Source organism: Myotis myotis, unplaced genomic scaffold, assembly GCF_014108235.1.
Source record: "Myotis myotis isolate mMyoMyo1 unplaced genomic scaffold, mMyoMyo1.p scaffold_m19_p_2, whole genome shotgun sequence".
Taxonomy (NCBI): domain Eukaryota; kingdom Metazoa; phylum Chordata; class Mammalia; order Chiroptera; family Vespertilionidae; genus Myotis; species Myotis myotis.
The window spans coordinates 28,974,701-28,989,041 of record NW_023416324.1 but is presented as its reverse complement, the minus strand read 5'-3'; the positions used below and the strand labels follow the sequence as shown (position 1 = coordinate 28,989,041).

The 14,341-nt window shown below is 42.0% G+C and overlaps 1 protein-coding gene across 6 annotated transcripts in view; it reads right to left on the bottom strand.

The window, feature by feature from the left end:
• Positions 1-14,341, bottom strand: part of FOXJ3 (forkhead box J3) — a 127,703-nt gene that overhangs the window by 96,697 nt on the left and 16,665 nt on the right. For all 6 annotated transcript variants that reach the window (XM_036347272.1, XM_036347276.1, XM_036347271.1 and 3 more), the window contains exon 2: positions 2,630-2,690. Coding sequence is in view for 5 of the 6 variants with exons in the window: in XM_036347276.1 (XP_036203169.1) it covers positions 2,630-2,673 (44 nt within the window). In the remaining variant the exon portion in view is untranslated. The remainder of the gene's footprint in view (positions 1-2,629; positions 2,691-14,341) is intronic.

The following is a 14,341-nucleotide window of genomic DNA, read 5'->3' as shown; positions in this document are numbered from 1 at the left end:
ACCTATGCCTACAAACCCCTACCTGCCTACCAATTTCCTCTTTCTCAGCCACATATTCAGTTCTTCTCCACCAACTCAGATGTTTTTTGTTTTAAGGCTAGCCACTTCCTAGATATAGCAGCAGTATATATAGGAGAGTTATGAGTTCTGGCTCTATTTCTAGAAAGATGTTTCTGGTTTGAGGAAGACTCTCTGGAAAGGTAGACTAAAACTGATTGTGGTTTTAAACAATCCAGTGTCCCCCCATCACTACCAGAAACTAGTCATTCTTTTCTTCTTTTTCATATATCAAACCAACGTTGGCTTCCAGTTAGAAAAACCAATGACAAACAATGGTTTTCTCTGGTTCATAAATGGACTTTATAAAATATTACAGAAATAAAAGATGTATGTATTTAATTTTTATTTTTTTAATCCTCACCCAAGGATATTTTCCCATTGATTTTTAGAGAGAGTGGAAGGCAGAGGGAAAGACCGAGATATATTGATGTGAGAGAACCACATCGATTGGTTGCCTTCTGCACATGCTCAGATCCAGGCTCGGGCAAGGGAGGAGCCTGCAACCAAGGTACGTGCCCTTGACCGGAATCGAACACAGGAACCCCTGGTCCACAGTCCGACACTCTATCCACTGAGCCAAACTGGCTAGGGCTGAAAATAAGCCAACTCAGATGTCATGGAGCTTCTCAGTTTATTAATTAAATACTAGTGCATTTATAACTATAGCCACAAAAAATTTTAATTCTAGAATATTGTGCAAAGAATTACAGTGAGCAAATTATAAATAACTCATGGTATCTCTTCTTTTTCATCATCCCTTCCAATTCTATAATTCTATCAAGCAAAAAAGTTAGATATATATTATTCCTCACCCAATTTCATATAAGCTTAACCTAAACATAAATATTCAAATAAAGGGATTTAAAATCTCAGTCAGTGACTTTAATATATGTTTGTTTCAGCATATCCCACAACTGAAATATCTGTAGGGAAGTCTAATCAGTGGAAGATCAAAGTCTGTAAAATATCCTGATATGACCATATCCAAAGTCTTAAATAGTCCCAAAAAAGGGTAAAATGACTCTTCCCACCACACTCATTAAAAACCGTTAAGTCAAATCAGTTCTATAGCAGCTTTGGAAATTTTAAAAAAGATAATACTCTTTTTAAAAAGTTCTTTTCAGAGTTACACAGGTATCCCTTGTTTGGTAGCATGGGGGGAAGGAGGGAAGGTGGCAGGGGATAACAAAGTAGAAAAGCAACACTCCATCTGTTTCCATTATAAGCTGGAAGATGCATTCTCAGGGAAAGATATACCATTATGCCATGGAGTAAAGTTTTTTACTAAGGTAAAAGAATAGCCAGCCTTGGTCTGTTGAAAACTCAAGTGTGTAAACACTACGAAGGCAACTTCATTTTTCTTTTGGGGAATTCTAGACAACCAGAATTTCTTTCCAGCCTAAGGATTCCTTGGCTTCACATTCATGGCTCTAACAATTTTGTATCCTCCCTCTCTCTCCTCTGTCCTCCAAAGCTAGGCAATTTTAGCTCTCTTCACCACTCTGTTCCAGCCACAGTGACCTCCAACATACAAGACAAGTAAGTCTCCTGCCTTGGCACTTCCTGAATTCCCTCTACCTGGAATGCACATCTTCCATATATCCAAGCTACGACTCATTCCATCTCTCTTTCAGGACTTCATTCAAATGTCACTTTTCAGTAAAGCTTTCCATAGCTACCCTATCTTAAACAAAGAAAAAAACAACAACAACAAAACTGTATTTCCTATTCTTCTTCTCTATTTTATTTTCGCCTTAACCCTGTCACTAACATATACTTCTTATTTATCTTGCTCATTAATTGTCCCTTCACCAGAATGTGAGCACCATGATTATAGGATTTTTTATCTGCTATGTTCACTTCTGTAGCCCAACATTTAGAATAGTGCCTGACAAAATATTAGGTGCTCAACATGCTGAATGAATAAATGGTACTACTACCTGCAATACTACACGTAACTGGTAAGTGTTGCCATCAACACTTCATATTCTAGTCTGAAAAATTTCAATGAACAGACTAGATTTAGGTTGTCTTATCAATCTGTACTCTGGGAACTGCAGCAACCCCTTGGGGATAAATGTGAGGACAGAAAATGGTAACCTAAGCAAGCAGAAAAGTCCTACATTTATCTGTTTTATTCATTGGATTTCACATAAATTTAACTTGTAAAGGATCTGGCAACTTCAAAAAATCTAAAACCACTGGGTTATATATAACTTAATTCCTAAGTTCTATTTTACATTAGGTAACATGTTTACCTAGGTAGCATGTTTACATCCTCCTTTAGAAAGAGGTTAAAATTAAAATTAGCATCTAATCTCATTTAATAATCTTCTACAAAGGCAACCAATATTTACTCTGTATTTTCCAATTCAAACAAGAGATTAGTTTTTTTAAAAAAGAAATAACAAAGTATAAAATTATGTTATTTCATGTATAAGAACATATGTAAATTCACCAAGTAGAACTTAAAAGATCCAAATCCCATTACCACAAATATTGCTGTAAGTAAAAATATCTCCCAAGTAAAATGTTACATGCTCCAATAAAGAAAAAGAGGAGCACTCACCTTAATGAAGTTACAGATGGACAAGCCTGTCCATACAAACCCATCTGGCCACAAAGAGAATCTGAAAAATAGAGAAGAGTTATTTATCAGATGCTCCAAAGTAAATGAAACTATAAATCATGTTACAATTCTAATTAAAACACTCTGAAAACTCATAAAATTTAACAAATTGTTATGCTTCTGTTATACAGAGTGTGTTCAAACTGTTTAGTAGAATCCTAGGGGTTCCAAGAGATGCCTAAAGGCTACCAAAAAGTTGAGCATGCAGACTCTCATTCCCACATAATTGTCCCCCACCCATCTACTCTTCAATCTAAGCAGTATTGGCTTTATATCCTGGACTTCACTAAGACTTCATTGAAATAATTCCATTGCTTAACACGTTAAGCGCCTAGCCTGTTTTGTCTTCCGGACAGAAAGTATAGCGTCAGTCACTGATGACTGATTAGGCCAGTGGTCGGCAAACTCATTAGTCAACAGAGCCAAATATCAACAGTACAACGATTGAAATTTCTTTTGAGAGCCAAATTTTTTAAACTTAAACTATATAAGTTGGTACACTGTTATTAACTTAATTAGGATACTCCTAAACTGGCCTTTGCTAAAAAACGTCCTCAATCTGAATGAGGTACGTTCGCTGAGGTCGACCCCTTCCAAACTCTCCCATCCACACTCGTCTTGTATACTTGTTTCCTCTATCTCCTTTCCGAAAACCGACTTCTGCGCATGAGCCACGAAGTTTCAATCGCACTGTACATGTGCGCCCACACATGGTATTTTGTGGAAGAGCCACACTCAAGGGGCCAAAGAGCCGCATGTGGCTCGCGAGCCACGGTTTGCCGACCACTGGACTAGGCGCTTAATGTGTTTAAAAAAAAAAAAAAAGTGAAGAACAGCACTGAAACAGAAAGACCATTGAATAAAAGAGTTCTAGGGCCAAATTCTAACTGTGGCACTATGAGACCTTGAAGAATTCATATAAAACCTCACTGAACCTCAGTTACTTCATCTGTAATTTGGCAATAATACCACCTATATAACTTTATTTATTCATCAGGAATAAATTGCAGGTTTGATGTAAGAATTAAATAAATTGATGAACAAATGTGAAATTGTCTATTAGCACTAATACTGGGCACAAGGATGATTCACAAATGTCTACAGGTAACATGAATGAGAGAAGTTGGAATAAGTATGTGTATACATATGCATACATTACACAACTGATGAAGATTATGAGCAACTAACGAAAACATGTTCACTCTGAAGAAATCATCTGCTATTCCTAGTTTTGGAAAATTGTTACTAAACAAGATTGCAAGCCCGGTATTGTAAGGTCTTCTAATTTTTCTCAAGAGAAATAAGATATCCAAATTTTTATTTTAAATCTCCTGATTTTTATTTTCTAAATGCTTTGTGGACCAAACAAACATTGGATTTTGTCCCAAGTTTATAACCTTTGATTTAGAGGCTTACTGAATTCCCTGCATACAACTGACCCTGCATGCCCTGAAGAGAGACAGACATTTCTATTTCTGCCAGAGTAACAGAATAGATAGCTTGATCAACATGCCATTGAAAATAACAAACACTGGATAAAATATTTTTAAACCTTTAAAATAACAAACATTGGATAAAATAAGGCATGATCAAGACCAAAGACTAAGTAAGAAAGGAAAATTAGAAAAGTATGTAGAGAAAAGAAACCAGCTTTTATTCACCTTCAGGGCATTTTGCCAAACCCTGTGAATATCAGCTTGTAATTCCAAAGCCTATCGGGGCCCAAGGTACAGAGGCAAAGGCAAAGTCCAGGTGTTAACCAAAGGAAGTGCAAGGAAAATTGCTTCTTATCCTTGGCATTGAGTGCTGGGGAAGGGATGGGGGCCAGGATTGCATTCAACAGTATTTCCCCTGATATGCACAATAAGCTGACTCTCACCTAATTATGATTTAAAAAGCTTTATATTCAGAATTCTGTTTAGGGTAGTTCTACATTGGTAGTGTCCCCCACCCAATCTTGATAGAAGCAAATGCAAATCCTCTGAAGGAATCTGCCTTTGATCTCAGCCTGGAAGAATTCCCACAAATAAGGTCCCAAAAGTAACAAATTCAAACTCAAAAATCACAAAACTCAGAACTGAGTCACTCAGAGTAAGGTACAGCTGAAACATCAGTTGGAACAACCAACACCTCAAAGACTTAGATATGGGAATTACTATACTTTTCTCTACCGTTTTACTTATGGGTGATTTATTCACTCCGGTGTTTCAATTGCCTGCATGCATATGAACCTCAAATCTGTACCTCTGGCAGTTATAAATCTCCTGATCTCCAAACAAATATCTAACATGCCCAACTAGAAATCCCAAATTTAACATGTCCCAAACTGAATTCATTATCTTTCTATAAAATATTTCCTAACGTGACAAAATGGCTTTCATTTCCTTTGTTAGAGTAGCACACTTCTTTTCAAATCGTGATTTCTATGAGGAATGACTGACTTCTCTTAAATACTCTTGGGCTCTTAACCCAATCCTCAAAGAGGTAAATAACTTAGTGACTCGAGATAACTCCAGAACCTACATCCAGGACTCTGTAAGGCAGTAATCTGGGTGTGCCTGCTCTGTTGAGTCTAACAATCTCGACATCAGATGGACTGTAACCATGGTCTATATTGGGTTCTGTTGGGTAGGAATGAGAGAATGTGGAAAGTTAGACTATTTGGCTTTTAAAACTAAGCCACATTCTACAATATTCTATGATATCACCCTTATCAGAAGCAAAGGTAATTCCTCCAAAAGTTACCATATGACCTGGCAATTCTATTCCTAAGCACCTGTATATCTGTGTGTGTGTGTGCGCGCGCGCGTATCCCCAAAAGAATTTAAACATGTTCACAAAAAAACTGCATAGTGTTCATAACACCATTATCCGTAACAGCCAAAAAGTAGAAATTAATCAAATATTCATCATTTGATAAATGGATAAATAAGCTGTGGCATATCTACACAATATCCATAATATACAATGGAATATTATTCAGCCATAAAAAGGAATGAAGCCCAGCCCAGTCGGCGTGGCTCAGTGGTTGAGCATTGACCTATGAACAGGAGGTCACAGTTCGATTCCTGGTCAGGGCACATGCCCCGGTTGCAGTCTCGATCCGCAGGGTGGGGTGTGCAGGAGGCAGTCAATCAATGATTCTCTCTCATCATTGATGTTTCTATCTCTCTCTCCCTCTTCCTCTCTGATATCAATAAAAAATATATTTTTTTTGAATGAAGCCCACTACAACACTGATGAACCTTGAGAGCCTTATGCTAAATGAAAGAAGTCATACACAAAAGGCCACATATTGTATGATTCCATTTATACAAAATATTCAGAATAGGCAAATCCTAGAGATGGAAAGTAGATTAGTGATTGCCAGGAGATGATGGAAGGGGTAGGTGGGATGGCGGGGGAAGGAGTGACTACTAATAGGTTTCTTTTGGGCATGATGAAAATATTCTGGATTTTGATAATGGTGATAGCTGTACAACCTTGCAAATAAAAACTTTTAGCATAAAACTATCAACTGTACACTTTAAAATGGTGAAGTTTATGGTATGTGAATTTTTATCTCATTAAAAAACCAACTGTACAAACAGTAATATTTCACTTATCATTTGTTGGTTCTTGTTTTATTTCTCAGTCAACTCAGAATTCAGGCAAGAGAAAGGGATCTGTCTTATATATTGAGTCCCCCACATCAATACCTTTAGGACCCCCAATTATTTATTTTATTTTTTTAATATATATTTTATTGATTTTTTTACAGAGAGGAAGGGAGAGGGATAGAGAGTTAGAAACATCGATGAGAGAGAAACATCGATCAGCTGCCTCCTGCACATTCCCTTACTGGGTATGTGCCTGCAACCAAGGTACTTGCCCTTGACCGGAATCGAACCTGGGACCCTTGAGTGCGCAGGCCAACGCTCTATCCACTGAGCCAAACCGGTTAGGGCAGAACCTCCAATTAGTTACCATTCACTACCAACTCTAGTTCCTAAATATCTTTCTAATGTGTTCTAGTCTCAATGTCTTTGTTTCTCTATTTTCTTCATTTTAATCTACATTGCTGCTGCTAAATGGTGTCCTGAACCCCAGGCTAGTTAACTAAAATAACAAACATATGCCAATCTTCTTCTCCCTGCCAAGGCAAATGACTAGCAACATGGAAATCTCACTAGAAAAGGCTAAGGTTCATGATGAAGTCAGAAAAATCGCAGTGTCCTCCAAATTACAAGCTTACATCTCTGGAGCAAACTACAGTTAAACAATTATATTAACTCATTCAATTACATCCATAATTTATACAGTTTAAGCTGGTGACAACAACACCTAGGAGCTTTTTCTCCAAATCTTTTGAATATGAACATACAAGAAAGTTTATGTTGATCAATGACACAACCAGAATTAGTAAAACCAGTCATTCACTGATGGGTATGCTCTAATAGAATTTAATGTATTATATCCCACCAACAACAGAATATGGAATTTCTTTTAATATAAGCAGTCTTCAAGTGTATATTAAACTGAGTCACACACTATCACATTTAGGAAGTAGATATTTAACAGACTAAGTTGTATAATAATGCATTGTTTGGGGCAGGAGGTGAAATGGGGCTAAGTATTTTGAAAAAGTTCACAAGTAATTCTTACGAACTCTTCTCTCTCCCATCCACAGATATAATGCTTTATAGTCTACAAAGAACTTAAAGCATTCATTACTTGAGTCAAGACCTAGATTAGAATCCCAATTGTGACCATGAGTATATTGTTAATTTATCTAAGGCTTCATTTCCTCCTCTATACAAAAGGAAAAATTCATGCCTCACTGTGACAGTAGCTTGAATGAAAGCACCAGCCTAACACCAGACAAAAGAATTAAGTCTGTTTAAAGTAAATGCTATAGCACTAGAGATCAAAAGACTATTCCTTCTTTTTTAAGTTCTGAACTCAGCCCTATCTTTCAAAAGACTTAAAAGTACAAAATTCACTAGCATCCATGAAGGAATAAACCCTCTGATTCAGATTACTTGACTGAGCATTGTGAATTGTTAATAATCATAGGTAAATATTAAAGCAGTCATGGAAATAACCTGTGTTAATCAGCCTGAACAGGAGAAATCCACCCGAGGAAGGAGTAAAGGGAAAAGAATCCTGCTCCATGAGTAGCAATCAGCTGTTCATCTCAGCTCCACTAGCTAAACCTGAAAGCAGGGGTGTAGCATGAGCTAAGTGAGATCTCATAGTCATATGCTCTCAGAAAGCAATTAAAATCATGTGAGAATGATCAAAATTCACCACAGGAATAGTATTAAAGGAAGAGAGGCCAAATTTAAGAGATAATTAAGAGAAAAGGACCTAGTTTAAAAAGAACTTGAGAAAAATCATACTGGAAATAACAAGAGATTTAATGGGAAGAAAGGTAATAGTGTTACACATAGATCATAAATTGAGATGATAATAATGGCCTTTAATAGAAGATCATTAATACTGAAGGGTGGTTTTGTGGACTAGTAAGATCAAAAGTTAGACTTCAGGGGGATTAAGAATTAGGAGCAAGAGGGAAATTAAAGTTTAGCTAAAGATGTATAGGATGAAAATAAATGGAAAGGGCAATAAGGTCAAACAGAGCAGAGAGAATAGTTTAAGTAATCAGGAAAGGTGAAGAATATGTTACAACTTTCATCACACTGTATCCCGTTTTATTCTTCATTGCTTTTTTCACCATCTGATAGGACTTCTGTTAACTGTTTCTCCCCAACTAGAATGCAAGCTCCACACCAAGCAGGAACTTTTATTTATTTTGTTCTCTGTTATATCCCCCAAACCTGGCATATAGTCAGCAGTCTATTTGTTTAATGAACGAACAAACCATGTTTCTCAAGAGTGGAAAGAGAGTAAATTAAAAATAAGAAAAACTAAGGTCTGACTGAAAACTCACCAGGTCTTTTTAATAGTCTTTGTATCTATTACTTTTCTCCGCCTCTGAGCAAATAACATAGGACTAATTAACAGTTAAAAAGGCAAGTTAGATATCCAGAATATATAAAGAACTCTTACATCACAATAATATTAAAAGACAACCCCATTAAAAAAAACAACAACAACAACAGGCCCTAAACGGTTTGGCTCAGTGGATAGAGCATGGCCTGCAGACTCAAGGTCCCCAGGTTCAATTCCGGTCAAGCGCATGTACCTTGATTGCGGGCACATATACCCAGTAGGGAGTGTGCCGGAGGCAGCTGATCGATGTTTCTCTATCATCGATGTTTCTAACTCTCTATCCCTCTCCCTTCCTCTTTGTAAAAAATCAATGAAATATATATTTTTTTTAAAAAACAGGTAAAGATTTGAAGATATAGCTCAAGGGTAGAGCATTTGACTGAAAAAAAATGGGCAAAAATTTGAACAGACATTTCTCCAAAGAAGATATGCAAATGTCCATTAAGTACATGAAAAGATGTTCAACATCATTAGTCACTAGGCAAATACAAATAAAAAACACAAATGAGATACCACTTCACATCCACTAGGAAGGCTATAATCAAAAAGACAGACAATAACAAGAGTTGCAAAGATGTGGAGAAACTGAAACTCTCAAACATTGCTAGTGAAAATGTAAAATAATGCTACCACTGGGGAAAACAATTTGGTAGTTTGTAAAACAGTTACCATATGGCATAGCCATTCTACTCCTAGGATATATACCCCCCAAAACGAAAACATACATCCACAGAAAAATCTGTACACAAATGTTCATAGCAGCATCTACACTAATAAAAGAGAAACATGGTAATTGGCGTACGACCGCTACCCTTTTCATTGGCTAATCAGTGAGATATGCAAATTAACTGTCAGCCAAGATGGCGGCCGGCAGCCAGGCAGCTTGAAACTAACATGAGGCTTACTTGCCTCAGTGACGGAGGAAACCAACGTTCCCCGCCTGCCACTGCAGGCCTCTGAGCCTGCAGTTTAAGAAACTGTAACAAATACCACCGGACTTCAGCCAGCAGGATTGCAACATTGTAAGCAAAGGCCAGAAACCTACTTTCAGCTTCAGAGGCCTAAGAGCTGGAGCCAAGCCTCAAAGCTAAAGCTGGCCCAGAATAAAAAAAGAAAAAAGAAAAAAAGGAGCAGTTGGGAGCTTCAGTCACCCCCAGCCTGAAAACAGCCCTCAACCCCTCACCCAGACTGGCCAGGCACCCCAGTGGGGACCCCCACCCTGAAGGGTGTGTGACCAGCTGCAAACAACCATCATCCCCTCACCCAGGCTGGCCAGGCACCCCAGTGGGGACCCCCACCCTGATCCAGGACACCCTTCAGGGCAAACCAGCCGGCCCCACCCATGCACCAGGCCTCTACCCTATATAGTAAAAGGGTAATATGCCTCCCAGCACCAGGATCAGCGTGACAGGGGGCAGCGCCCAAACCCCGATCGCCCTGCGGTTCTGTGTGTGACAGGGGGCGGGGCCACAACCTCCCTATCCACCCTGCTCTGTTCGTGACAGGGTGCGGCGCCCCAACCCCCTGATCAGCCCTGCTCTGTGCCTGATAGGGGGAGCTCCCCAACCCGCCCCCCACGGGCCCTGCTCTGTGTGTGACGGGGTAGAGCCATAACCTCCCCATCGGCCCTGCCCTGAGTGTGAGAGTGGTGGCGCCCCAACCCCCTGATCGGCCCTGCTCTGTGGGTGATAGAGGGCGGTGCCCCACCCCCTGATGGGCCCTGCTCTGTGTGTGACGGGGGCAGCGCCCCAACCCCCTGATTAGCCCTGCTCTGTGCATGACAGTGTACAGAGCCCCAACCCCCCTGATGGGCCCTGCTCTGTGAGTGACAGGGGGCAGTGCCCCAACCCCCTGATTGGCCCTACTCTGTGCATGACAGGGGGTGGCGCCGCAACCTCCCCATCAACCCTGCCTTGAGTGTGACAGGGGACGGTGCCCCAACCCCCCAATTGGCCCTACCCTGATCATGACTGAGGGTGGCATCACAACCTCCCAATCGCCCTGCTCTGTGCATGACAGAGGGTGGCGCCCCAACTCCCCAATCGGCCCTGCTCTGAGCCCAACCAGGGGCTGCACCTAGGGATTGGGCCTGCCCTCTGCCACCCGTGAGCAGGCCTAAGCCAGCAGGTCGTTATCTCCCGAGGGGTCCCAGATTGCGAGAGGGCACAGGCCGGGCTGAGGGACCCCCCCCCCCCCCGAGTGCACAAATTTTTTGTGCACTGGGCCTCTAGTTAAATAATAAGAGCAAAAAAGTGGAAACACTTCAAATGCCCATTAACAGATGAAGTGATAAATGGGATATTTTGCAATAAAATGGAATGATATATACTACATGTATGATGCTTGAAATATGCTAAGTGAAAAAAAAAGAAAGAAATATGCTAAGTGAAAGAAGCCAGTCACAAGAGTACATATTACCTGATTCCATTTATATTAAACTAGAGGCCTGGTGCACAAAATTCATGCACTCGGGGCGGGGGGGTAATCTCTCAGCCAGGCCTGTGCCTTCTTGCAGTCCAGAAGCCCTCAGGGGATGTCTGACTGCAGTGGCATCTGACTGCTGTGGCGTCTGGCTAAGAGGCACTCCCCCTGTGGGAGCGCACTGACCAACAGGGGGCAGCTCCTGCGCTGAGCATCTGCCTACTGGTGGTCAGTGCACATCATATCGACCGGTCATTCCACCGTTCGGTTGATTTGCTTATTAGCCTTTTATTATATAAGATGTCCAAAATAGGCAAATTTATATAAGTAGTTAGGCTGTGGATTAGTAGTTAGATTAAACTAGATTAGTAGTTTATTGGGGCTTGGGAAGGGGAGAGAGGTAAAGAGCACTGACTGCTAATGGGTGTAGAGCTTTTTTCAAAGGGAGAGAAAATGTTCTAAAATTAGAGTACAGTGATGGTTACACAACCCTATGAATATACTAAAAACATTAAATTTTACACTTTAAATAGGTGAATTGTATGGTATGTGAGTATCTCAGTAAAGCTGTTTGTTTCTTTAAGAGCAAGTTTAGAACCATCACACACCAATGTTCTCATTCTGTTCCTGCTTCTTCCCTCACTAATGTCAGAGGAGCCACCCCCATCTTCCAAACTGGAACAGAAAGGGAGGAGTAAAAGTAATAGTTTCACCAGTAAGCGACTCTACTATGGCAACTGTTTTCAAATCTATAACCCCATGAACCAATAGTGGTTCAGGAAAGTTTGTTTTCTGGTGGGCTCCATTATTTCCAAACCATACTGCGTATTACATAAAGATGTCCAATGAAGATACACTTATGTTTTGCTTTGTTTGTTTTTAAGTTTGCCCAGTCAGTGTGGCTCAGTGGTTGAGCACAGGCCCATGAACCAGGAGAGCATGGTTAGATTCCCCATCAGGGCACATGCCCAGGTTGCAGACTGGATCCCCAGAAGGGGCGTGCAGGAGGCAGCCAATGAATGATTCTCTCATTGATATTTCTATCTCTCCCCCACACACACACTTCCTCTCTGAAATCAATAAAAGTATATTTTTAAAAATAAAAGTTTTATACAACTGTACACATCCTGAAAAAAATTCTATAGGAAACCATCCTACCACTGCCTACAAATCAATAACTTAGGTTATATTTTTTCCTAAAATAAGACCAGGGCCAGGACTTCTTATCTATATATATAAAACCCTAATATGCAAATAGACCGAATGGCAGAACCAAACAACCAGTCGCTATGATGTGCGCTGACGACCAGGGGGTGCATACAGAACATGGTGGACGTCAGCTACGGCAGGATGGTGGAGCAGGTGAACGAGGGCACCAGACCAAGGCAGGGCGCTGGTTGCTGTCATTGGGGCGAAACTCTGGTGGTTAATTGAAAATTCTTTGCTCCCACGCACCGCAGTCCTACCCGGCACTCACACCCATTGCCCTGCTGTTAGGGTCAGTTTGTATATTACCCTTTTACTATATAGGATAGAGGCCTGGTGCATGGGTGGGGGCCGGCTGCTTTGCCCTGAAGGGTGTCCCGGATCAGGGTGGGGGTCCCGCTTGGGTGCCTGGCCAGCCTGGGTGAGGGGCTGATGGCTGTTTGCAGCTAGTCACACCCCCTTCAGGGTGAAGGTCCCCACTGGGGTGCCTGGCCAGTCTGGATAAGGGGCTGATGGCTGTTTTCAGGCTGGCCACACCCCCTTTAGGGTTGGGGGGTCCCCACTAGGGTGCCTAGCCAGTCTGGGTGAGGGGCTGAGGGCCGTTTTCAGGCTGGCCAGCGACTGAAGCTCCCAGCCTCTCCTTTTTTACTTTTTTTTTTAATTCTGGGATTTATTTACCCTCTATAATTGAAAATTTGTTGCTGTCACTGGAGCTGAGAGCCGGCTCCTGCTTGCTCCCAGCTCTGAGGCCACGGCCTGCTGAAAGCAGGTATATGGGGTTTGTTTAGCTTCTATAATTGAAACTTTGTTGCTTTCAGAGCTCAGAGCCGGGCCGCAGCAGGCGGGGAACCTTGGCTTCCTCCATCACTGGAGCAAGCAAGCCTCCTGCTCGCTTCAGCTGCATGGCTGCCGGCCGCCATCTTGGTTGGCAGTTAATTTGCATATCACCCTGATTAGCCAATGGGATGCGTAGCAAAGGTACGGTCAATTACCCTTTTTGTCTTTTATTAGATAGGACTAGGGGCCCAGTGCACGAATTTGTGCACCTTGAAAGGAACTGTGGGCTGTGAGGCTGTGATGGATACAAGGGCGGGTCTCGGCCCATACTCCACGCCCCTACCCGGCCTCTCCTGCCATGGCTCCTGGTCCCCTGTCTGCTAGCAGCCCTGTTCCTGCCACTGCCACTCCCATGTGCTGACGACACCGGCCCTGCTTGTACCCACTGACAGCGCAGAGCAATTGGGGCCACCGCCATCAGTGGGTGTGAGTGGAGGCTGCTGCCCCAATTGCCCTTCAGGAACAGGGGGAGGTGGAGAAGCCCTGAGGGGTAATCGGAGCTGGCAGCTGCCACTTGCATCCGCTGATGGTGCCGAGTGATTGGGGCCAGCTCTGGGCACCAGCAGTGGGTGTGAGCAATGGCTCTGGTGCCGGAAGTGGGTACAAGTGAGGCTGGCGCTGGCAGGAGGAGCAAAGAATTTTCAGTAACCACCAGAGGCTTGCCCCGATGACAGCGACCAGTGCCCCGCCTTGGTCTGATGCCCCCACTCACCTGCTCCACCATCCCACTGTGGCTGACGCCCACCATGTTCTGTGTTCTGCCACCTGGTGCAGACCCCCACCATATTCCATGCACGCCCCCTGGTGGTCAGTGCACATCATAGCGACCAGTTATTCGGTTGTTCTGCTGTTCGGTCTATTTGCATATTAGCCTTTTATTATATAGGATAGGTAGTGGCTGCCTGAAGTGCTACACTGACAAGGACATGTCTAAATACAACCAGCAATTACTAGTTTGCACATGGTGATGGGGAAGTGGCAACATGTGAACCATGTATCTGTCATCTGTTTTAGACTACTGAATGGGCTTTTTTAAAGGAGGCTTTTAGGTAAGAGAAGAGACTCAGACCTAGATTACTCACCCTTAACTGGCAGAAGCTCTGGCTGACACTGGGAAGGTAGTAGACAGTAAGAAGAGCCCACTGGCATATGTACCAGGAGTACTGACGCTTCCCAGTATTATACAGAAAAATA